Raw genomic sequence first — 27,006 nt, forward strand, 5'->3', positions numbered from 1 at the left:
AAAAAATTACTGAAATCTTTCTAACTAGGTTATGACAAAGGGGTGCCTCTGCTGCAAAATGCTGCTTTCTTAGTGTCATGTTTACATCCAATATAAATATTTTTTGGTTTCAAATATGATATAATCTCCTTTGAAGATGCCTCTGTAGTTTTTTTTTAAAAGGGTGAGGGACTGTTGTCGTTTCTGGACCATTGCTTCTCTGAGAATATGAGTAAGGAAGGAAAGGAAATGCCCACTGAAAACTCTTGATTTAGGCCAATTATGGGGAAAAATCTGGGAATAAATCATAGCTATGAGTAGTATGACAGCTGCTTTCACATACCCAAACATGCATACTTGCACAAGAGGAACCTGGGAAAGGCTGTGGAGAAATAGAAAATAGAAAAAAGCTGAGGGCAGTTGCTCCCTTGTATGCCTGTTGCCACAAGTGCCCCAGTGAAGTTTGCTCCCTTTGAGGTTCCACAGTAAGCAGGGCCGGCTCCAGGCACCAGCCCACCAAGCATGTGCTTGGGGCGGCACTTGGAGGGGGGCGGCGCGGCGCTCCGGCCCGAGAGCGGGGCCGCGACTGGGCTCGCCGCCCTCCCCACGGCACTCCAGCCGCCAGGGAGAGCGGAGCCACAGTGGGCTCGCCGCTGGGGAGAGTGGAGCCGCCCTCCCCCCGGCGCTCTGGCCGCCGGGGAGAGCGGAGCCCCGGCTGGGCTCGCCGCCCTTCCCCCGGCGCTCCGGCCGGTCGGGGAGAGCGGGCCCGCGGCCGGGCTCGACGCCCTCCCCTGCCACGCTCCCGGGGGGGGGGGGAAGGAGGGGGCGCGGCGGGAGGCTTTTTTGCCTGGGGCGGCAAAAAAGCCAGAGCCGGCCCTGACAGTAAGCAGGAAAGGGTGACTTCTCTCTTCCAGTACTGCGGAGGAGTACTCCATGGTGAACTTCATGTCAGCAGAGTAAAATGGGTCAGAAATGTGGAAGGAAGGAGGCCTAGGTTAAGGGTGACCCTTCTGTGGCTCCAGCATTTTTGGAAATGGGGAGAACATTCAGGAGTACTGAATTAGAAGAATACATAGTCTGACACATCAGTGAGGCATCCTTTCCATCTTGAGAGTCCCTGTTGCTTTTCTGTGTCATCTTCTGTGCTGGTTGGCCTTCTTGTGAGCCCTCAGCTGTGAAACTGCTGATCTCTTGTAGTGCAACTAAACTAAAATATCCCACCCAACACCTTATTCATTTGAAAGCCAGTTAAATTTAAAGTTTTGGTGGCAACTGATCATTTTTATGTCACAAAATACTCAGATAAGACCCTGTCAAACGGAAGGTCTTACCCTGTGCAAGCCTCTGGAGGCAGAAAATTCTGGGACAGGTTTTTCTAGAAAGCACTGGATTCCACCTTCAAATGGTGGAGAGGAAGAAAAACCCACCGTGCAGACAGGCATGAACAGGAAAACAAAAGGGTGAGTTAGAACTTGTGAAATGAATATGGGAATGTTTATGAAAATTCAACAGTTGTTATTAGCATGGTAAGCTTTATGGCAGACACTTTTCTAAAACAGCAACAGTTACCTTATTAAATGGGCAGTATGCCATGACATTTCATTTAAAAGGAAGCAAGGTAAAATTTTATAGTTTTCTCAAGAAAGCTTGTGGAGGAAAATATATTTTATTGCTGAATACAACTCCACAAAATTTCCATTCATTGGCTGAATTTTTACACTTCGCAAATTATTTCACAGCCACTTAATCCCACTGTTAGATCTGTGGGAAAGAAAGTCCCATTAAAGTAAAACAAGAGTCTGAAACAGAGAAAACAAAATCTAAACACACAAGGATGGAATGGAAATTTACATAGAAGAGAGATAAGAATCATCTTTTTGAAGCAAATAAAAGAGAACAGCAGTTGGCTGTTATGCTTCTTTATCCCCTTGAAGACAAGAAAGAACCTTCACTAAAAAGAATGAAAACTTCAATTTCCTGTTCAAGCTTGAGCGAGTATGGCATTACACATTAACAATACATGCCCCTTTCCTCCAATGGGAATTTTCATTGGCAAAATGGTTTGAAAGATCTAGGGCATCAAGAAAAACAACAGCATCTCCTACTGTAAGGAAGCATACCTCAAAGCTTAAGAAATAGAAATAAAAATAAATCACACTTTCAAAAATTTCTGTTGCTCAGTAAGTGGGCCAACACATTATCACCACCAAACCACCAGATGGATGTGTCTGTGTGTACTTCCCTTCTCTATGTCAGTAGGAACTGACACTAAAACTTCAAAACCAGATACATTTAAAACATATCAGTCATCTATAGTAAAAATAAAATAAACTATGCAAGTATTAATTTTTAGAATGTGTGTGTGGGGGGGGGGGGGAGAGATATTTTCTGGAACCTGTTTTTGAACTGAACAAATCCAAACTCAGATAAATCTGTTTTAATAGGTAAGATACAGAAAAACAGAAGTATACTAGACACACTGTTGGATTACCATATAACAATTAACTCCGCCTCTTTATCTATTTACTTTTTCCTATTTTTTAACCTATTGCTTCCAGTTTACAATATGTACTGTTAAAATTCTGCATGTGTCCCTTGGTTTGAACAAGGTCCAATTTTACACACATGCTATATTTCTCAACCCACCTCACCTCCAGCTACTCCTTTTCTTCTAAACTCCTAAATGGTGGACATTGAACCCACATTCTCCAGATCCGTGATACGAAATCTTACCTTGACAAACCACAGCTTACCTAGCCAGTACCCTAAGTCATGGGTGAGTCACCCCTTCGCAAGATTCTTCAGGACAATACTATCCCAAACTCTAGTAGAACCTTTTCAGTGTTCAACATGGCCAACCATAAGATACCGCTGTCTCACCTGATAAAGGGTACTGTGTTAAAATGGTTTTAGTCTTTCCTGGGGAATCACACTCAACAAGCTGTAATAGGAAATTTCACTTCCACTACTAGACCTCTCATGTGGAGTGTCCCACAGGGATCAATTCTCTTACCAGTCCTATCCAACATCTACATGAACTAGTCAGAAAACATGGACTCAAGCATCAGCAATATGCAGATGACACATAGCTCCATCTATCATTCACCACTTATGACTATACCACTACCCGAAGATGGCCAGTTCATGGATGAGATCAGGTCATGGATGAAGAAGAGCTGGTTGAAGCTGAACCCGAATGAGACAGGGGCGATATTGGTGGAACCGTCTCCTCCTTTGATTAAAGGTACACACCCCACAATTGGTTAATTCAGTCTGTAGCTTAGGAGTGCTCCTGAATGCCTCACTAATAATGAGCTCTTACACAGCAGTGCTTTCTACAGTCTCCAGTTGGCTAAGAGACTCCATCCAAACAATGACCTAGCCTCAGATATTCATGCCCTCATTAACTCTCAGCTGGACTACAGCAATATAACATATCTGGTAGCACTTAGAAAATTCCAACTGCTATAGAACACCAGTATATCTCCTCAGCAACACTGGCTATTGTGAACGTATCAAGTCTGTCCTCTGCTCCCTACTCTGCCTTCCCTTAGACTATCAAATCAAGTTCAAGGTCTCAGTCCTTATTTCAATGTACTCAATGACCTGGCTCTAGGGTATCTAAAAGTTTGACTAAAGCTCTGGGGTGAAGCACATGGTTGTCAATTTTGCTCCACTGGCGCAATGGAACTTTCTACAACACAGGGTTGCATGTTTTGTAGCTTCTGTAGGCTGAGCACATTGCACCCAGCAGGGGCACTTTACATTCCGCAATTCTCTCCCACAAGCTACCTCTGTACTGCCTCCCATTCCCCTCTATTTCAGGGACTCCCTGAAACTCCCCTCATTTCTCCTCTCCCAAAATTCTGTGTTCGTCCCCTCCATGGCACCCTCTATCACATGCTAGGGGACTGTCAGAGAGAGCCCTCTCCCCAGACCACTGTTCCTCATTCTTCCCCACAAGGCAGTGGCTCAGTGCAACCCCCCATTCCCTCCTTCTTCCCATGGCAGGGCCTCTGTGCGTATGTCTACACAGCAAAGAAAAGCCCGCGGCTGGTCTATGCCAGCTGACTTGGGCTCACGGGTCTTGGGCTCAAGGTTCTCGGGCTGCGAGGCGGTTTCATTACTTTGTAGACTTCAGGACTCAGACCCTGCATGGTGGGAGGGTCCCAGGGCTTGGGCTAAAGCCCAAGTCCTGAAATCTACACAGCAGTGAAACAGACCCTTAGCTCAAGCCCTGCAAGCCTGAGTCAGCTGGCATGGGCCAGCATGGGTTTTTCTTTGCTGTTTAGACATATCCTCTGTGCACCCCTGTTTCTCCCTCCTCAATTCCATTCCTCCCCGATCACATATCCCTATCTTCCTCAATCCCTGCTTTCCCCTCCCCATCTCCATCCTCCACCCCGAAGGGCTCCACTTTGTCCTCCTCACCTCCACTCCCCTAATCCTAGGTCCCTGCTTCCTCACCCACCTACCCAGTTCTCCCTTTGGGTCCCTGCTTCCATCATCATCACCATGCCAAATCTTCCCATCCCCTTGCGGGTCATTGCTTTGTCACTCCCAGTCACACACTTCCCTCCCTCTGGGTCCCAGCTTCTCTCCTCCGTTCAATCACCAAGTCCTCTTCCCCCACTAACCCCATGTCCCTGCTTCTTTCACCACTACTACAGTACCCCTGTCCTCTCTGAGTCCCAACTTCCCACCTCCCCGACCTGTGGGACTCTGCTTTCCTGCCTCATCCCTCCAGTCCCTGCTGCTCTCTCTCCATACTCACAGTTGCCCCCTCTTCCTTCAGTCCCCATTTCTCAAAATCACTCCACTTCCCCTGACCCTGGATCCTCACTTCCCCCTACAAACCCTCCCTGTGAGACTATCTGATTTATGTTAGAGGTCAAGATACTGACAAATCTCCCTATGCCGAGAGTTAAGCTACTACCTCTGATATATGTCGGCGGCAGCAGCAGAGGCAGATGAGAAATTCCTCTGCTTGCAGCACCAGGCAGTCTGCGAATCAGGCTTTTCCACTGGTCCAATTTGCTCTAAAAAAATCAGCAGACTTGTGCCCATCGATGCTTAGAACATCTGCTGAAATTTTAGAATTGATCAGATGTTTTATTTGAAAGTTATCATCATATTACAGACAGAAATCTTAATGAGTTGAGTGTTAGACTTCACTCTGCACAGCCAGTAAGGGCAAAACTTTTGTGTGCAGGAGACCGATTTCCTGGGGGCTGGCCCAAGACTGTGGAATGAACTCCCACAGAAACGAAGACTATCACAAACCTCAGCACCTTCCGTTGTAACTGCAAAAGTGCATTTCTTTGACCTACTTTTCTCTGACAAACATATGGCAACATGTGTACCTATAGAATGGAGCAAGCAGTGTATACTATTCCACTGGTGCTGGTAATCATCTCAAGGGTACCCACCAGTACCACTACAACATTTCTATGCTCATTTGACCTGTGAACTCATCTATGGAGTATTGCAGGGTTCTAGTCTATGAGGCCTACTGGTAATGTGCCCACTTTGCCACTGGTAATTACTGGAAGAGAGTTTGTTAGTGGAGTTCTTACATGGCTAGTGAGATCCTTAATATTTTGGCTACTCCCCACGGTCTAACCCCATCAAAAATGGTTTTCTACTTAAAATTTTGCATGTGTTGTGTTCAGATAGAGAATTATTTGACTATATTTAAGGTATACCTTAAATTATGTGGATTATAAGAGTTGGTAAAACAGAAGCTCAATTTTTCCAAAGCTTGTAATGCCCAATATACACATGCAAAATCAACTTCCATGTGTGCACATGAAATACCAACTTGTGTGCGCAAAAGTTTGCATCTACTTTTGAAAGTTTGGCCCTATATGCAAGTTATGGGACAAATTATGCCTGGATGCTCCAGGGGTGCAGGATGGGTGGGGATAAGAAGCTTTATATCCTTTGTAACGGTCAGATACAAATGTAGTCTCTGTGCTCAGCTGAGTACAAAGACTGATTCCCTTAACTTGCCTTCCTTGGGGTGCAAGACAAATCAAGAAGGCATGGAGGAAGTCGGGCTATGGCTCTGTCCCATCTATGTACCAGCTGCTCCACAGCCCTGAAAGTTCTCTTGGAGTTCCCCCTTGGGCTGTGCAGAAAAATTTGAGCACCTAAGATCAAGTGCTCACTTTGAAAACATTAATCAAAAATGGTTTCCAGAAAAACCTGAAGATGGGACCCATATTTCTGAAACTGACAGCGGCAGATGGCACCATCTGGCACACAAGGCTCTTAGTCAAACTGTCAAGAACACTCCCAGCATGAGTAGTCAACATCATTGACATTCTCTTCCACAACAGAAGTTTCCAAGTGCACATAGGAGACAGAGTTAGCAAGAGGAAAAAAGTCAAACCAATGTTCTATCCCAAGGATCCGTGCTGGCACCCATGCTTTTCAACCTATACACAAACTTATGCTTTTCACCCTGTTCTGCAACTTCACATACACAGATGACATTTGCTTAGACGTCTAAGCATGGTCATTTCCAGAACTTGAAGATGCCCTAAACACTGACTTGATTGAGTTGGCTGAATACTGCAGTTGGTGGCATTTACAGCCAAGCATGTCCAAGAGAATTTTGTGGGTGTTCCTTTTTTACAATGACAGAGCAGACCAAGAATTCAATATTCTTCTCAATGGACATCACTTGAAACACCCATCCCACCCACTCTACCTTGGAGTTACCCTAGATAGATCTCTCACATAGGTTAAACACCTGAGGAAAACTGTGAATGAGCTGAGGACGAGTAACAACCTTCTAAGCAAATTGGCTGGCACTTCACAGGACACTAATGCTCAAACTCTGTGAGCATCCAACTTAGCCCTCTGTTACTCTGTAGCAAAATATTGTGCTCCGGTGAGGCTCCATCTGTCTCATATCAAGTTGGCTGACACACAACTACACTCAACCACAAGCATTATAACCGGGACAATTCGACCCACACCAATACTGTGGGTCCCCATGTTAAGCAACATCACTCCTCCACAATCTGTCTTGAAGATATTACAGCTAGAATGGTTGAGAAAAATCAGGGCAAAACTTAGCCTACCACCATACACAGACCTGTTCAACCACTCAAGAGCACACTTTTCATCAAGGCACCTGCTGTGGGCCCTCTTGCCTTGCCCAGATTTCTCTGTGACATCATTGTGGCATGAGGAATGGTCCACACGTGAAATCAGAAACCAGTCTCTTATAACTGACCCTGACCATGCATGTACCCAGCTCTGATTTGCCATGCTGCTCATGGACCATTCTGAACAGATTTCAAACGGGCCAGGATCAACATGAGCCAGTCTTCACACCTGGGGCCAATGAGAGTCTGTGGCCAAAGACCGACAATATTACACATCACTGATGATTGCCTTCTTACCAGATTTGATGGTGGTCTGAGGGCTCTGCACTTTGCTCATGAGGTTGCCACAAATTGGCTTTGGCAAGCTCCGCATCCAAGAAGAAGAAGAACTGATATCTTGTCAGTTTTGACTTATCATCATAGGTGTCATTTTTCTTGAGGTTAATAATAAAAGTAGGTATAAGTAAACTACAGTACCAAGATATCAGAATCTACCTTACTATGGTCAATACAACTAAGAATTTTATGGAATTTTATCTAACCTCAATTAGTGTTAGAAAGAACAGAAAATACCTTTAACAGGGTCTGTTTGTGGCTTTCACGCTTCTTCTCTTCTTCTTTTCTTGCTGCAACAGATGCCATGCGCCTTTCTTCTTCCTAGATGAAGAAAAAAAATCAACTTTACTAAAGCAGGAGTAACCTATGGAAAATGTAATTGACAAGCTTGTAAATTCTGATGTTTGAAAGGCAAATATATCTTCAGTGTCTATTCACCAAAGGGTGACATGCAGGCAGTACTAAACATGGCTTGGTAACACTCCTATTTCTATCTTTATCTGACAATTTCCAAAGCTAACACCTCTATTCAGGATGTGAACCTGAATGCTGTGTCTTGTAACGTTTTTGGTACAGAAATGTAAAAGCTTTCTGTGTGCTAAATAAAAAGTGTTAGTTATTCATTAAAATGTTTTAATAAGTAAAATATACTCCCTCCGACACTTTTAGTGTTTACACAATCAATTTTTATACCAAGAATTTACAGGAGTTTTGTAGTTTAAAGGTGATCTGAAAAGGGAGGAAAAAAATGAACATGTTCCCTTTGTTGCTTCTTTAGAATATATAAAGGTAGCCTGAAAGTTTGTTGTTGTTGTTTGGTTGGTTTTTCTTTAAAATAAAAAAAAATTCTGCTTGGTTTTTACATTCAAAATTTAGATAATGGAAAATTGGAGCAGTGATTAACTTATATTTACTTAAAGAACTTAAATAATTGAGAGGAGCAGCAGTGTTTAGTTGGACTGTTTGAAACTCTGCTGTGGTTTTATTAAAAACACAAATATTTTTCTTACTAAAGCTTAAAAATATTTTACATATATTGAATTTTTTTTATTATTTTATTAGCACACACTTATTTCAATGACTTGCATTTAATTAAAGCATACCTCTGTAAAAATTCAGCACATCCACACCATCAATTAAGGTGTTACAGCTCACAAAATGTGTTGTGAGAATGACTGCACCACAAGTAAATTGGGGCAGAGTTTGTCTGGGGCTTACCCAAGGAAGGGCAGCTCTGCTTTTTTTTTTTGTCGGGGGTGGGGGTGAGAGGGAGGAAGGTGGAGGTCAGAAACTGCTGTAAAAAAGGTGTTCGGTGGTCAGCTTTGCACGAGTGACTAATATTCCCCCCCGCCCCCAGGAACGTGCATAAAGGTATGAAACCTGGGTGGGGCAAGTCTCTGTGCTCCACGCCGCGAGGAAGCATCTACACCTTCAATTAAGGTGTTACAGCTCACAAAACATGTTGTGAGAACTCCCAGTGGATCCCCAAGAAAACCCAAGGAAGATTAGACTTGACCTTCCTGATTTTTCAAAGCTGAAAAATAAATAGAAAAACCAAACAGAACAAAACAAAAACAATGCCAACAAACAAATAAACCAAACCCTTTATAAAATATTTCAGGGTTTTTTCCCTACACCATAATGAAGCAAAAAAGAGGCAAAAGCCCAGATCTTTAAAGTCTTTTGTCTTTAAGCATGATAACAGTAAAAGAAAGATCTACTTTTATTACTTATTACTCTGGGCTTTTGATTTTCTTTCCTGGTTCTTTCCAGCAATTTATTTTCAACAATATATAGCGTCCTCTAATTTTAGCAAGCTGCAGCAATTGTGTGAAGTTTCTTTTAGTGCTGATTCTTGTTATAGTACATTTCTATCACTATGATACAATAAGCCAAATTGAAGGGATAAAGAGATTAGGGTTTTTGTATTTATATAATTATTACTAATAAATAACTTTCCTCTTGTTTATCTATTTTCACATATTGAACAGGAGTACTTGTGGCAACTTAGAGACTAATTTCAGAGTAGCAGCCGTGTTAGTCTGTATTCGCAAAAATTCTCTAAGGTGCCACAAGTACTCCTGTTCTTTTTGCGGATACAGACTAACACGGCTGCTACTCTGAAACCTTTCACATATTGAGTAATTCTAATGCTATCACCCTGATAAATACAGAACAACTGTCTATATATTCATAACACATTTGAATATTGTTTAGAACATTATTTATTAACATTTTACAAATGAAACAAAAACTAAATAGTTAATCAATCCTTGTAATCTAGACCACATTTCTGGCATAAACACTTCATCTTGTATGCAGTAACAGTAAACAATAAGATTTTTCTAGAAAGGCTCCAGTTTTCCTCAGGCCTCTGTCCAGGCACCCAGGCCAAACAAAGAGAATAATTTCTCAAGGTTAAGTAGGAATTTATCCCAACTATTTCAGGCTGTGCTGTACTACACATTGTGAGTAAAAATAAAACAGGTCAGGGAGCTAATTAGCCAATGCCAAGAAAAAAACGAGAGAATTTAACAGACTCGGATACTTTAAAAAATTGCTACTCAAACAGGGGCGCCATTTGGGGGTGCAGGGGGAGGTTCCAGCCCCCCCGAGTTTCGTATCACAAGCTGGGAAAGACGTTGCTTGCTCCTCTCCCCCCTCCCCTCACTGGCCTATTATTTGCTCAGCAAACAGAATGTAGAGGTGTATCTGGCAGAGCCAATAGCAGGACTGGTAGCTTCTGCTGCACTTTTTCATTCCTGAAACAAACATGCTCAAGGAGTGGTGGGGGGAAGGAAGCTCTCAAGCTCTGTGCTTTGGTCGTAAGATGCTTGCTATAGATTTCATCATGATCTGCCCCTCACCTTCACATGTCTGTGACACCCTGGCACCCCATATTCATCACTGTCACATAATTAAGATACGTTTTGCACAAAGCATGCCTCGTGAGTTATTCTAGAAGTCTTGATCTGCTAGACATTAATATCTCTTTGGATCATGTGCTATCATTGTATGTGAAGTTATGCTATGTATGTGCTACTAAAACATGTTGTGAGGTTGAGAACACCCACAAGCAGCCTTTCAGGTACAACAATAAAAAAGGCCAAACCATGTTAATGTCTTATTGAGGAAATGCACACAAGCACAAAGATTACCCCAGGAACTGTGTACAACAGAAACCTCTCAGAGATAGCACTACGTGATGGGAACTGTTTGACCCAGGTCACAGCAAAAGAGCTTTCCAGCAAGTTGGAAGAAGATATAAAAGGGGAAAATGACATCATGACTGGACCTCACTCTCCCTACAACACCACACCTGAAAGTACCAGAGGAAAAAGACTGAAGGGCGGAGGGTGGGGGGGGCTAGATTTTAAGTGTCTTTGGGCAATTAATGCAGTAGAAATCTGGCAACCCTGAATACACATATCTAAAATGTGAAGTTTGACAAGTCATGTTCATTTTGCTGATTTCTCCCAACCTGTTCCTACAAATCCCATAATCCACTTCCTCATGGCACTCTTCAATTCAGTGGGAAATTTATTAGTTCGCAGTGCCAGTTCTTTAGTTGAAACAGTCCCGCAGGTACACACACACTGCTGAAGGCTGAAAGAATTCCGCTTTTCAGATGTGGTTTTCTGTTCTAAATTTACACACAATCTTAAAATTTAGCTTTAATTGGCCCTTGTATATGTTTTTTATTTCAGGGTTGTCGATTAATCGTGTGAGTTAACTGCGATTAATCGCACGGTTAAACAATAGAATACCAATTGAAATTTAAATATTTTTGGATGTTTTCTACATTTTCAAATATATCAATTTCAATTACAACACAGAATACAAAGTGTACAGTGCTCACTTTATATTATGTTTGATTAAAAATGACAAACAAACGAAATGGTATTTTTCAATTCACCTCATGCAAGTACTGTAGTGCAATCTCTTTATCATGAAAAAGAACTTTCAAATGTAGTTTTTTTTGTTACCTAACGGCACTCAAAAACAAAACAATGTAAACTTTAGAGCGTACAAGTTCACTCAGTCCTTCTTCTTGTTCAGCCGATCGCTAAGAGAAACAAGTTAGTTTACATTTACGGGAGATAATGCTGCCCACTTCTTGATTACAGTGTCACTTGAAAGTGAGAACAGGCACCGTTGTAGCTGGCATTGCAAGATATTTATGTGCTAGATGTACTAAAGATTCATATGCCTCTTCATGCTTCGGCCATTGTTCCAGAGGACATGCTTCCATGCTGATGACACTCGTTAAAAAAATATGCATTAATTAAATTTGTGACTTAACTCCTCGGAGGAGAACTGTATATCTCCTGCTCTTTTTACCTGCATTCTGCCATATATTTCATGTTCTAGCAGTCTCGGATGATGACCCCGCACATGTTGTTTGTTTTAAGAACACTTTCATTGCAAATTTGACAAAATGCAAAGAAGATACCAATGTGAAATTTCTAAAGATAGCTACAGCACTCGACCTAAGGTTTAAGACTCTTAGGTGCTTTCTAAAATCTGAAAGGGATGACATGTGGAGCTTGCTTTCAGAAGTCTTAAAAGAGCAACACTCCGATGCGGAAACTACAGAACCCGAACCACCAAAAAAGAAAATCAACCTTCTGCTGGTGGCATCTGACTCAGACGATGAAAATGAACATGCATCGGTCTACACAGCTTTGGATCGTTATCGAGAAGAACTCATCATCAGAATGGATGCATGTCCTCTGGAATAGTGGTTGAAGCATGAAGGGACATGAATCTTTAGTGCATCTGAAACGTAAATATCTTGAGACGCTGGCTACAACAGTGCCATGCAAACGCCTGTTCTCACTTTCAGGTGACATTGTAATTAAGAAGCAGGCAGCATTATCTTCTGCAAAGGTAAACAAACTTGTTTGTCTGAGCGATTGGCTGAACAAGAAATAGGACTGATTGGACTTGTAGCCGCTAAAGTTTTACATTGTTTTATTTTTGAATGCAGGGTTTTTTGGTACATAAATTATCATTAATGTTGAACTTACAAATGTAGAAAGAGATTGCACTACAGTACTTGTATTAAGTGAATTGAAAACTATTTGTTTTGTTTTTACAGTGTAAATATATGTAATAAAAATAAATATAAAGTGAGCACCATACACTTCGTATTCTGTGTTGCAACTGAAATCACTATATTTGAAAATGTAGAAATCATCCAAAAATATTTAAATAAATGGTATTCTATTAACAGCACGATTGATGATTAATTTTTTTAATCATGCAATTAATCACAATTAATTTGTAATTGCTTGATAGCTCTACTTTTTTTATATGGGAATTAGATATAGTGCTCTTGTCAGCGAATTTCTAACTTATTATCTGCAAAAAAAAACACTAAAGTTTTCAGGTGCCTAAAATGTAGCCCCTGGAATCACAGTTAAAGTTGGACACACACCCCCCCCAAAATCTGAAATGGCCCCTGTCCTTCAAGCAGCCTAAAGACACGATCCTAACAGGTTAAAAGTCTCCTCGACTCTCAATGAGAGTTACTTGTGCTAATCACCTCTCAGAACAAGTCCAATAAGATATAACAATCAAGGTTTTGGGATAAGAAAAATGTTGTAAAGTTGGAGGTGAATAGCTCTTGTTTTCTTTAGGTCACTGATCTTACTCCCATAAAAGACAATGGGAGTGTTTCCATTGACTTTAATGGGTTGGATTAGGCACTTAAGAGGCAAGTGTTGCTAAAAATCCTGCAGAGCACAAAGCTGGAACATAAAATGCCTCTGAGAATCTACTCCCCAGTAAATATTGGTTCTAATATAGAACATTTATGACTGGACTAATCAAAGGCTGTCAGTTAGGACAGAACTTAAATTTGCTGTAGACCTATGTTTTCTCTTCACCTCTCCCACCACTTTTGCAGACTGTAATTCTAATACCACAATATTAGATTATCTGGTATATTTTCACAATGTTTCTACAAATAAATTCATTACTAAAACAAAACTAAAAACTATACAGAATCAGTAGTTAAAAGAAAAAACTATCAGGAAATGTACACATTCCTATAATGAAAATATAGAAGATAATAAAGCACCAAATTTGGTGTTTTCTATAGATTAACATTCGTACAGTGCTCTGAAAAATGTAAAGTTCTGTATATATGTTAAGTACTCTTCTTACTCAGAGGGCAGTTATAACATATTTCATTACATCTCAACATTGTAAATGGAAATATTTGAGAGTAGTTTTTGTAGGCAACTAATTTTACACAATTTTTGGGTAAGTAAAATACAAATAAAATGAGTCTGTGGTATTCAATTTATGTCTGAATCATAGTCCAAAAGATTCATTTTAATAGTTAAACTGTTCCTGCCCCCTATTGTTCCAGTGATTTAACTAGAATTAAAAAGAGAGAAAGCAAAGGATCTTTTCTGCAGACCGTTGACTAGACTATATTAATTATATTCTTCATATAACATTGCTACTTACTAATGCTCAAGAAACCACATATTTGCCCCTAAATACAGGCATTTGGTAATGTTTGTCTCGCATCAGGACAATTAAATAACCAGTAGAGCCATATTAGGCTAAATGTTCCTTGTTTACAGAAATCCAAATATTCTCATAGCACAGTATTTTTAGAACACATATTTTCCAAGTAACAAAGAAATGTTAGCTATGAAATGAAAAGCAAAGAGGTTCTCCAACACAAACATTTGAGAAGTATACTTTTTAAACTTACCGTATATACTCGTTCATAAGCTGAATATTTTTGGTAAAAAAGTGATGCATCAAAGAGCGGGGGTCGTCTTATAAACGGGTCTACACCAAAATGTGATGATTTCAAACTGTATGGAATCATTGAATTGAATATCTAATACATTGTTGTTTTGTTTACCTGGAGCGTCTGCAGGCACGGAGTCCCTCAGCTCCCAGTGTCCGCGGTTTGCCGTTCCCAGCCAATGGGAGCTGCAGGGCCACTTCCTGCCACTCCCATTGGCTGGGAACGGCAAACTGCGGACACTGGGAGCAGAGGGGCTCCGTGCCTGTGAACGCTCCAGTTAAACAAAACGTCCAGGCCCACTAGTGGCTTACCCTAACGGTACAGGAGCCAGAGTTTGCCAACCCCTGTATGAAAGGGTCATACAGTTTTTGCTATTTTTACCTAACCATCTTGGGGGGTCGGCTTATAAATGAACAGGCTAATGAACGAGTATATACGGTAATTTTATTTACTTCATAACCCCCTGAAGCATTTATATAAAAATATCTTCCAAAACCGTCAGAGAAAAGTTTTTTGGGAGGGTCCCTTCTAAAATAGAAAGCTCCTGTAAGAAACAACAGACTTAACTTTTCACTTCCATTTTTCAGAAACTTAAGACACTAACAGAGAATTTAAGCAATCTCAAAAAATAATCTTGATATGTTAAAACTACTGTACAAATATAACAATTCATTGTAAGCTTTAAGTAATGTGAAAGCATGCAAAGCAACTGTATAGTTGCTTATTTTAAGATGAAATAAACAGGAACTTCATGACACACTTATCCTATTAAACTTCACTACTACTAAGTCATTACCACAGTATCCGATGGAAAATGAAGTAGAGTACAATATACTTTAAATTATGTCCACAAAAGGATTGTTTCTGTGTGTGTGTACACAGCACCTAAGACAAAGGGGCCTGCAATCCCTGACTGGGGATTGAGAACTGCTGCAAAATAAATAGAGTACATTGCAGCCACTCCAGGACTACACATATCACAAATACTATGTACACACTATCAGTGCAAAACAAAGAAAAATGTTAATTAAATGTTATGTTTACAAAGTTAAAACACAAAGTTTTAAAAATCACAAATATTAAGATTCTCATAACAATAAGTTTACCCCAATTACACCTCCAGCATATTAATAATAATATCCTCATATAAACAGTCTAAAATAGCCCTACCATAAAATATATACATAATGATAATGGGGACAAGTTTAATGATACTATGATTAAGACAACTTTATAAATTATGCCTTTCCTATCTATTTTGTATTTAAATATAATCAACTTGACATTTCATTTATATGTTTTCTTTTCTTTTAAGTTCTTTTGGTCTTTTAAAGACAGACACTATTACTTGCCTTCCTTATTCAGATTCCTCTCAACTTCTCCAATGATCTTCCCTCATCCTAGGCTACCTCCTCCATTTTGGTCCACCTCCCTCATTTAACTGCAAACCCAGCCCAAAAACTGTCTCCTCATTGCCCCATTCCTAATGCCAAGGCTGAGGGAAGTTGAGGAGAATATTGACTCCAGCAATGCTGCATTCACTTGGCAGCTCCATCCTCCATTGTGCAACCCAATGTAATGGAAGTAGTAGAGAGCAGCAAGGAATTGCATGAGCACACCGATGGAAAAGATGCATTAAGATTTAAAATTATAATCCACTCAGCCATTTATGAGTTATATATCCTGAACATTCCCTCCAACACACGTTTGTGAAAAAATTAAGGAAACTACTAAGGAAAAAATAATAATATGGATGCATGGTAGAGACCTCATAGGTAAAATTGTCATTCTTAGTAAATCACTAATGTTTGCAAAGCACAGGGAAGATGAAAGATAAATGTTAAGTACTATTGTTAATTTGTTTTCATGGTAAGTTTGATACTTCCATCCCTTTAAGCTTCTCATGACATTTTCTTTAAACCTGAAACTTCTCATGTGTGGTCTTTACCTCAAGCACATTTGGGGGTGGGGGTTTTTGGTTAGTTTGTTTGGGTTTGTTTGTTTTAAGAAGAAACTTGTGTTTAACTGGACTAGACTAAAAAAAATGAACTCCTGGACTTGGGCGGGAGGGAGAGGGAGAAATTTCTTTGTTTTTGTAAAGCCATACTAAAAAAATTACTCATGCCCAAATTAGTAGGGTCCTTAAAATAAATCCAGAAGCCCAAGCTTCACTGGACCCATATGCCAGGTTGTAAAAAGTTTCCTTACACCCAAATCAAGAAGAACCTGGAAGATCTTTTGGTCTGAATGTCTGCAGAGAAAGGTTAGGAATAAGAGAAATTACAGAGATGAATGTGAATTTTCAAACTCAAGGGGTGTAGGTACTAAACATAAAATAGAAACAGTAACTCATTTATGAAAAATATATTTAGAATACATTGCAATAATGATAGTTCATCAAAATTTAAAAAATGAGGCTAATTTCCCCAAAACTGATTAGTTTAAGTTTGCCAGCAGATATACCTTCAACACAAAATGCCTCATTAGTATACTATTTAAAAAAAAAAAAAATCAGAAAATTTAATAAACAATACCACTCACCATCTTGAGGCAGATCAGAAACCCCCAGCATACACCTATAACTAGTTAACCATTCTGACCACATTCACTATCCAAAAATTGGATATTCTGGACCTTACAATATCTCATTTGCTAAAACAGATTGTATAAAATATGACTTCAACTAGTCTCCACAAAGAACAGAGGAGAGTTGACACATGCATCAAGTGTATTACTTCTCCATTGTTAAATATTTCAAAAATTTTGAAGAGTAGTTTACATATTTATAATCCCCTATCTAGCTTGGGTGGATTTTTCATAGTTTTGGCAGGATACAGGGACAGCTTTAAGGCTATTTGTGGAAGACTGACCTTGAATTTCCTGACTTTCACCATACATCAATATTACACAAAATAACTTTTAGAAGACTGGAATTTTAATAACACGTTTTAAACTTTGAAAGTGAAGGTCAGGAAATTTGGAGTTACAGATCTGTATGAAATGGTTTGTAGAAAATCACAGAGAAGATATCGTTTCAACATTTTTTTCCTCTGAAGTATTTTGTTTGAGACTAGTAGGTAGCATTACCATACGCTCTAGTACAGGGATTGGCAATGTTTTTTTTAATAAGCACCCTAGCAGGCTGGGCCAGTTTATTTACCTGCTGACACGGCAGGTTCGGCCGATTGTGGCCCCCACTCGCCGTGTTTCACTGTCCCGGGCCAATGGGGGCGGCAGGAAGCAGCGCGGGCCGAGGGATGTGCTGGCCGTGGCTTCCCGCCACCCCCATTGGCCTGGGACAGCGAACCGCAGCCAGTGGGGGCTGCGATCGGCCGAACCTGCCGCGTCAGCAGGTAAATAAACTGGCCCGGCCTGCTAGGGTGCTTACCCTGGCGAGCCGCGTGCCAAACGTTGCCGACCCCTGCTCTAGTACAAAAGGAATCCCCTGACAAAATATAGCAAATAAGATAACTGGAATTCCACATATGAAATTAAGCTAATTAAAAATAGGAAATATCTAAGATCTGCACAAGTTTTGCAGGTCTCAAGAAACTCACTGTAAATACACGGGAAACCCTCAAAATTCCTCTAATTTTCTAGTACAAAGTCAGTACAGTGTTTACTTTGCCAGAGTTTCGTTGAAAGAACCTTGGTCTTCTTAGAATACATATGTAATTTACAAAATATTTTTCATTTGTATGTATACATTAGATATGTTTATTTAATAACATCACACAGGAAAGCAGAAATATTGTGGTAAACCAGACACTGAAATACATGGGGTTTAAAAGTTCTGAAAACTAATAACAGAATATTCTAAGAGGGTGATGAATTTCTGCAATAACAAATACACTGCATACTAAATGTGACTTTGGAACTTTGTATCTTAAAATGAGATCTACTTAGCTAAATGAAGGTTTTTAAGAAACGTCAATAGAACAAACAACTTGAGCCATCGCTACTCTGTAACTGGGAGAGAGAATAGTTTCACAGCAAGCATTACCGTGCTTCAAGGGTAAAATTAATGTGTGTTGAAAGGACCAGCACAAGTCCTATGACACCACTTAAGTCCTATTTTGAGAGCTGAACTGATATTAAGAGGTGCATATACCTTCTTACAGGGATGAATTTCATCCTAAATTAATAGAATGAACTTTTGCTCCAAAGTTACAACAGATTACAGGAATGGAATGCAATTTTTTATATTTCTGTAAATATTCCTTATGATTAAGAAAGCATAAGAAAAAAAATCAAAGTTAGCAAGTGAGACCCACTAATCATTTTGCCATTGTTCATTCTTTTACTGTGGTTCCTAAAGATTGCCTTTATTCTTCTTCTAGCCCTACTTCCCTGGATGTCTCTCTGTTCTTCTAATATTTTAATCCTCATCATAAAACTGCCTCTCTTTTATTCTTCCTACTGCTATGTTCTTTCAATGATTTGATCTCTTTTCTTCTTGATAGTCCAATATTTTATTGGGTTGAATATGCAGGAAGATAAGAGAAGACTCGAGGGATGTGGTTTAACCAGCCTACACCTTTAATCATTGATCTGAAAAATATCTGACAATGCTTTGTACAGTGTAGCTCGTATCTCTTGCTAGAGAGCTCCATCAGCCCTTCCCCTCTCCAAAGTTGGTCCCAGCATATTGGTGGGACCCCACTACCCTCTCCTTGTCTGAGTACTAAGGCTCTGGGGAAAGGAGATGTCTTCTTCTTGTACCAGATATTAGAAACCCCAACAGTGTTTCCTAGCTTATTTAGGGGATGCCTTCCCCTGAGTTCACTTCCAATTCCAGTTTATCAGGGGATGAAACCCCTATTAAACAAGTATCTGCAATGGACATCCGCCAAGATGCAACAATCTGAACCTTACTTTCACTCCCACCGGGTCCCTCAGTTGGTGTGGGAAAGATGGAAAAACCCATCCCTCTTGGCCAATCTGGCAGTGAAGAAAAAATTCATTTCCAGTCGCAAATAGCACGATGCCCCATTTCCAGTCGCAAATAGCACGATGCCCACAGCAGACCCCCCAAAAAACAGTCCCATGACAATCCCAGGGGAGGAAGAATGGGGGGCTGCTTTTCCAGCATGCAATGGTGTCCTGACCCCTATCCTCTGTTGCACACGAACCATTGGGCTTTCTCAGAGCTATTGCCCACTCACTCCCAAATGGCTAAAGAGCTGAAGGGGAAACCTTCCTTAAAGGGGCAACAGTACTTTCCCTCCCTGCAGGTCCAATCACTCTCACCCTTGAGGATTCAGGTGTACTTTTCACTCCGTAACAGCCATGGTGATTTCTTTGTATTTCCTTGTTGATTCTTATTTTTGCGTTTTATTACTGTGTCCTTTTGTTACCTTCACCCAAAGTGTATGCAACCTTTAATATAAAAAACAAGAAAGTGACTATATCTGTAGGTCTACCATGCTAGCAGCTGCCCCTGATGCTAATATGGCATAACATTGATAATAGCACTCCAGATACTAATTGCAGCTGAACCCATTGCCATGCGATAGGGCATGCTGGAGAACATTACAAATGAGCGCTGAGTAGGATGATAAATAGAGCACACCAGGATGCACCTTCTGTTCCCACTTTAAGGTTATTTTATTTTATTTGTTGTATGTTTTTCATTAATTATTATTATTATTATTCAAGGAGGTGCTTCTAGTGAATGCCACTACCTGAATATCCAGTGCCAAGGATAAACCAACTATAACTCCAAGACTGTGAACTAGCTTAGCTAGTTGAGGACAGCTGTGCACCCATATTTCCATAGCATGTCTTATATAAAAATATTCCAAACAGAGAGTTCTGTTTAAATATCTGTAACAAATATCTTATATAGGTATACATTTATGTTCAAGAACATACGTTAATATATTAGAACTAAATAAAATACAACTACTGATACCAGTCAGCTCTGTGTTCTTGGGGAACCAGGGCGCAGTATCTAGCCTGTCTGACTCATGAAAGACACCTCCCCCCCCAACCAGTCTCTGTTTGAACCAAAACCAATCAGAGAAAAGGCTTGCAGAGAGCAGTGAAGGGAGTTGGGAGACACACCTAGACCCCTCCTGACAAGGGTGAAAAAATTAAGACATCTCCATTCGCATACAGAATGGAGAGCAGAGACAACTCCCCTAGCTTCATCTGCATGAAAGATGGGACATGGATTAGCATACAGAATGAAGAACAGAGAATCGCACTGAACTCTAGGACCAGAAAAGCAGGGAAGCCCTGCATCATGGGAATCTCTGCTCCAGATGTTCATGAACCTACACCTGCTCACACCCAGCTCAGCAGTTATCGGCCCAATACTAGTAATGAATCCGTGATTGATATCCAAAATACTGAAGCAGCCTAGTTTCATTGTGAGCTCCCTGGAAGAAACGACCACCGATAGCCAAGAGTGATCAGCTCCTATTGTCTAGCCTAAAGAAAACCCTTGAGTCATCAGTTTACCCATAAAAAAAAATATAGTGTTCTCCCTTGAACTATTGTTGTTTCTCTACAAAGACCTCTACCTATGTTCAAGTAAGTGTTCTGATGCATAGACCCAAACTCTGCATCAGTTCTACTGGGACTCCAGCTTCTCCTGACTGATCGTGCTGGGGACTCTGCCTGTCTCCAGCACTCAGGACCCTGAGCTACCACCACCACCTGGGAACCCCAACCAGTTCAAGCCTCATGGAGTGGGTGAGACCCCCTCTTTCTCTCTCTCTATTTTCCTTGGTTTAGCCCTCCTTGTGTAGTTATCACTATTATTCAATAAATAACTTTTATGGTTAAGCTGGTTGCTTCTCTCTCTCTTGCTGAACTTTACTCTTTTGGGTTTTTAGTTTCCCCCATTTACTCTGCGGCAACGCTTCTTTTACCTAAGCTAAAAATCCCTGCAGCACCCAAAATACTGTGGGGTTTGCTCATCAAGTAGGTTACTACCAGTACAACTGTGATGTGAGAGTGGAGATAGGGACGTGCTGAATCTGGGACACATAAGGGGGGGCAGCTTGAAAGTGCTGCTTAACCTGGTCCGCTCAGACTTGCTCTATTAATGTATGCGTGGGTGTATGTATGTGCATCTGGTTCTGGGGCTGGAGGAACCCAGCCCTAGGGAACCTAGGTCCTGCAGGACAGCTCCATTGGGAGGGGACTTGCAGAAGGGAGAAGTAGAGCTCCATATGAAAACACAAGTAGTACATTGATAGCATTACAGCCCCCCACCCCCCCAAAGAGTAACCCAAATAAATGAGCATACCCCAAAGTAACAGGCAAATCTGGTAACACTACCTAAGTCATAGAAATCTGAAGAATGGCCTGGGATACATATATGAACTATAAACTCATAGGGAGATTGAATGCAAGATATAAAACAGTACACTTCTAATACCCAATAAGTTCATATCATCTGTATCTTGGAGATAACATGCTGCTCATTAATGGAAGTTATAGCATTTTGGTTTGATGTAATATAGGAATCAACAAAGACATGCCGCCTCAGAAGATAGAGAAGCCAATTTTTTTTTAAGTTTTCCTGATCTACAACTGTTCTTTGTAAAAATGGTATTTGATTAAAAAGGTGCATCTCCCATTATTTTTGATACTAGCCTCTAAGTTTCCTAAAATATGTGAATTAAGGGACAGGATTATTTCTTCTAATAATTTATTAGGAAATTCCTGAGAAGTCTGTTTTTCTCAAAGTTGCGAGGGAGATTTTGTTTGGGGTCTTTCTATAGCATTGCCCTACCAGTGCTAAAACACTTCATGGGTGGAAGGTTTCTCAATGAAAAAATGTAACAGTGCCAGAAGGGAATTCCATTCTGAATAAAATAGGAGAACCAATTCCTTATTCTGGAAAAATTTTCAAGCAATAATAGCATGGCAAAGCTTTTTAAAATATATGTATTGTACTTAACAGATTTTGTTGGAAGGGCAAATTACATACATAGTACACAGTCCATATATTTCTTTCTGGTTAACTCCTCCACAGTAAGTAGGCTTAGAAGGAGTAGATTTTTTTCAGTAAATGTCAGTAAACGTCAATTTCACCATAGGCACACAAATCAACAAAAAACATTTTCATAGATAATCATCAAAATTTACATATAGGCAAAGTAAGAAAAATGCTGCTTGAGAACTTATTAGAGTTTGATTTAAGGATATTTACTTTGTATATTTTGACATGATGTTTACAATTTGTGTTTTAACAGTTATAAAGCTTTAACTTTTTGAATCTCACCATCTACTGTCATTAAATAATTACTGCCTAACCCCCTTGTTGTCTGACCATCCAGTAATAGGGTGTTCAGGGGGGCTGGGTGGATTAGGGCTTAGTGTACCTGGTTTCCAGTCACTAGTTGCAGAAAAAAAGGTGGGGGAAGGATAGAAATGCCTGGTCCCTACCCCAGAGGAGTCGTGGCCTCAGCCCACCTATGGGCCGAGTTCTCAAGCAGGATGGGGTAGGGGAACCAGGGCCAACCCTCTCCATGGGATCCCAGCCCAGGGTACTGTGGGAAACAGCACCAGAAAACCCAAGTCTGCCACCCTGGACCACTTCCTATCTATCTGCTCCTTCAGCTTGGGGCATGGTCCCCTAAAGTTCAAACAATCAGAAGTTTAACAGAGTTCAAATGAGCAGAGCCTCTCAGGACCTGTTGGTTCTCAGAAGAAAAAAGGTGTGGGCGAGAGATAGGTTAGAGAAAGCACTGCCTTTGGGGCTCACCAACACCATGGTCCCATCTCAAGCTCAGCCTTCAGTGTGGCTTTCAAGAGACTAGCCTGCCTTTCCCCCAGACTGTTTGCTCTCCCTCTCATTGCCTGGATTTCTGAGCTTCTTTTTAACCTGTACCTCCAGTCAGAGCACGCTCTGTAGACCTGGCAGGGCAGGACTACATGGGCCCAGTACTGCCCTTTAACTCCTTTGGGCCCAGTGTTAGATTTGTATACCCCATCACAAAAACCCCATAATTTCCTGCAACTGTGAAAATGTATATAGATAAAAAACAAAAAAATGCTTAAAACCAAAACATCAATGTTATCGAAATTACAAAAAAATGAATTCTGCGAAGCCTACTTATAAAGCTGCACCATATTCAATTCAAATTTAGACATGTTTTCTACATATCTGCAAACTGTTGTAAAAAGGATATCTTTTATTTACTTTTCTCAATGGTAGATGGCAGAAAAGGGCCATTTTCCTGCTTTGAGAGGGGAAAAAAAAAAAAAAAAAAAAAACTTACAAAGTGTGTCATCCAAAAAGGTTCAGTTTATTTTATCAACTGAAGTTTGAGGGGGGGGAAGAGCTAAAGACTTTCTCTTGGGATGCGATTTATCTACAGGTTAAACAATTGGATAGGTTTGTTTTTCTTAACTGGAACTGGTGTGGACAAGAGATATACACTTGCAGCCCGAGGGTAATATTTTCACAGTCCAAACATGACTTAGGAGCCAAAGTCTCATAGGAAGTTAACAGGACTTAGGTGCTTTTGAAAAATGTTACCCTTAGCCTCTGCTCTCACTTCAATGAAAACTTTTGCCAGCAGAGATGACATGCCAAACAGAAATGAAGGGGAATATGGAGTAAGAGCACCCACTATAAATAATTTTCAGACCAGCAGCTTCTACAACTTTCTTGCAGAAGAAATGAAGGAATTTCTAAAAGAGCAATGACCAGGTCTATTAGTTGTCTGCAAGGCAAAGCAAGACTGGGGAATTCAGGATATTCAGGTGGGCCATCCAATAAAGGAGAAAAAAATTACAATCCAAGTAGAGTTTTGGTCCATTCATCAAGTGAAGTTAGACAATGACCACTCATAGAAACATCAAGCTAGATATTGCCCAGTGTATACCAGTGCAACATGCGGTTGCCACTCAGAACACCTGAATTCAGTGTTGCCCACTCAATTTTATCATGAGCCTCATGATATTTGGTATTTTTCTTACAGACCTAGCTCCTGAAGTCATATATGTGAGAAACTCAGCTTTCATTTAAAAAACAAAACAAAAAACAACAGAATTTTAAGTCCTCATAATTGTGGGAAAAGCTTGAAAATGTGAAACCGTAAGGCTCAAAAACCAGAAGGCACATAACGAATGATATAAATAAATCTCATGGGGGCAATTCTTTTTTTAGGGGGGTGGGGGGCCTTGAGTGCTTAACAATACTGTGGATTTTAAGACAACTATGGGACAAAAAGCTGGCAGAGATCAGACATAACAGAGCTGAGGAACTCAACAAGGATGTGGGCCTAGTTAGTTAAAGGTATTAACAGAGGGCTTGTTCTTCCAACAGGTGATAACTCACCAATATAGTGGTTGTGAGGACATGTACTGTTACTTAAATCTGCAGAAGGAAGCCAGGAATGACTGGGATGGGGAAGGTTCTAGGCAGAAGCACTGTACTGAACCAAGGAGTCAGTAGTTTTAGAGAGAATAGATTTTCCTTATTGTAATAACATTCTTTGTTCAACATTTAGAAGAAAACACCTCTGATATTCTTTACTGTTGTTAGGGAACAGTTGTCACGGTATGGGTGAATAAAAATAAATGTGTTCGAGTTGAGCAAGAAAAATACATACTCATGTAGTATAAAAGAAAAACAAGTTACAATATTGTAATGTTCAAGTTATTCACAGGTAGATATAACGTACAAGTTTTTCCATACATAGAACCTAGCAATCCTATTTGCCAATTTTAATGCTTACAGTATCTGATGAATACTTTTTCAGAAAGTTCCTTACCGTGATTCTCTTCATATCTAACTGTCGGAGCTGCATCATATGATGAAGAATAGTGTTCTTGTACCATGTCTCCTGAGCTATTGGATTGCCATCAAGGGTGATATCAGACAGGGATGAGGAATCAGCAAGGCACAGAATGTTGTCAAAACTGCACATAAAAAAGGGAATTGCTTTTAACGCAACTGAGGAATCAATTTTCTTCACAAAGACATACAAACTACAGGAAGGCATTCTCTAAACGCTAAATATGCTTGCATCAAAAGCGTGTTACAAATGAATATGAATTGTTCTTGCTTCCCTCTCCTCTATCACTAATTCTTTAGGAATTGGTAGTTTTTTGAAACAGGATCTCTGAACATGGCAAGCAAATATTTCAACAAGGCATTTAAAAAATAAGTAAGGAGTAGCAACAAAAACTATCCTTGCTCAATTAATTTCATGATTTGATAACACTATTGCTCTTCATTTTATATCTTTATATATTGGTTGATGTCAATTAAAATAAAATAATAAAAATAATAATAGAAAAGGAGTTACAAGATGCATTTACTATTTATAACATGACGTTAGCCTGTATTCACAAGATATTGTCTCTTGGAAGAATCAGAAAACTGAAGTTCATAACCACTTGCAGGCATTATAACCCCCAAAATAAGAATGATTGTCATTTTCTTGGCTAAATTTTACTTTGAATACTTAATTTTGCCTAAGTAAATTTCCCCACCACCAGCATTGGAGAAAGATGTTATTTTTCTTAATTTACTGTCCTAAAAATATTATATAGAGCTTCTCAGCACTGCTAAACATCTGCCATAATTCACTTTAACGGAAGCTGATTCAGTGGTGGGTGAAGGGATTCCTTTTTACATAGTTTGCACAGTAGTTTGGATTTTTTCAAGATCTTAAAATATAAGATATGGCAGCATTTTTTTACCTAATTAGAATCACAGAATATCAGGGCTGGAAGGGACCTCAGGAGGTCATCTAGTCCAAACCCGTGCTCAAAGCAGGCCCAATCCCTAGACAGATTTTTGCCCCATATCCCTAAATGGCCCCCCTCAAGGACTGAATTTACGACCCTGGGTTTAGCAGGCCAATGCTCAAACCACTGAGCTATCCCTCCCCCCTGTTCCAAACTGCTGAATTGTGTGAATTAAAGCAAAATAAGAAATTAATTCAGGATCCCTGTATCATAAAATATACGTTGTTCCTTTATTTTGACACACATCTTTTTTTCTGATATTTAATAATGTCCAAGAACACGCACTGCTCAAATATTTTGTAAAAAATAAATTCTTAGTAATAAGACCTTAGTACAGTGCTCATCTATTTATATATTTTCTGAGAAGAGTGCAAAGACAACTGATGTTTGTGTGTATTATAAAATGTGCAGATTAGTGAAGTTCTGCTAATATTTCATGTTTCTGAGTATATCAGAAGTTGATGGATATTTTTCTTAAATGCCATTAGTTAGATAAGAGCCTACGCTTGCCAGCATCTGAAGGACATTTCCAATCGTATTATTATGTACATTTATATGTCCTCTATGTAAAACTATGGCTGCCGAAATTTCATTGAAACCTGGCTAGGTGCTGGTCTAGATAAAAAACAAATACTATATGAAAATACAAGAAGACTCCTTTGAGAAGTGGAGAGACAGATTCAAGACACCCTTTCTAATCAGTCAGAAAAGGAAAATCAGACAGTGGAAAAATCCAAATGTTCTAAGATAAACATTGTAAACAATAGCAAAAACATTTCTATATGAAGGTATAACAACATGCTGCCGCTTCGATCTGTGTATGGAAGACCACTCCATGCAGAAAAAGGGCTCTGATGCCTTCATCCTCCTAGAGGGCAACAAAAAATATTGTGCACCCTACAGAAACTTCAGCCAAAAGGGGACCTTGCAAGTATGGCTCCATTGCAGACACTGGAGACCAGAGCCATAGGAGAGGTCCAAGGCCTCCATGCAGATGGCCAGGCCTCCTGCAAATCCTGGGCGAGACATCATATGAGATGCCTTACCACCCCATAACAGTAGACCTTTGTGCGGATA

The 27,006-nt window shown here is 40.1% G+C and overlaps 1 protein-coding gene across 1 annotated transcript in view; it reads right to left on the minus strand.

The window, feature by feature from the left end:
• LRRC49 (leucine rich repeat containing 49) overlaps window positions 1-27,006 on the minus strand; it is a 123,867-nt gene that overhangs the window by 39,683 nt on the left and 57,178 nt on the right. Inside the window, exons 10-11 of the mRNA XM_054043082.1 lie at window positions 24,948-25,095; window positions 7,671-7,754 (exon numbers count right to left, since the gene is read on the minus strand). Coding sequence (XP_053899057.1) covers window positions 7,671-7,754; window positions 24,948-25,095 — 232 coding nt within the window. The remainder of the gene's footprint in view (window positions 1-7,670; window positions 7,755-24,947; window positions 25,096-27,006) is intronic.

This window comes from Malaclemys terrapin, chromosome 10 (assembly GCF_027887155.1).
Source record: "Malaclemys terrapin pileata isolate rMalTer1 chromosome 10, rMalTer1.hap1, whole genome shotgun sequence".
In the NCBI taxonomy this organism is placed as follows: Eukaryota; Metazoa; Chordata; order Testudines; family Emydidae; genus Malaclemys; species Malaclemys terrapin.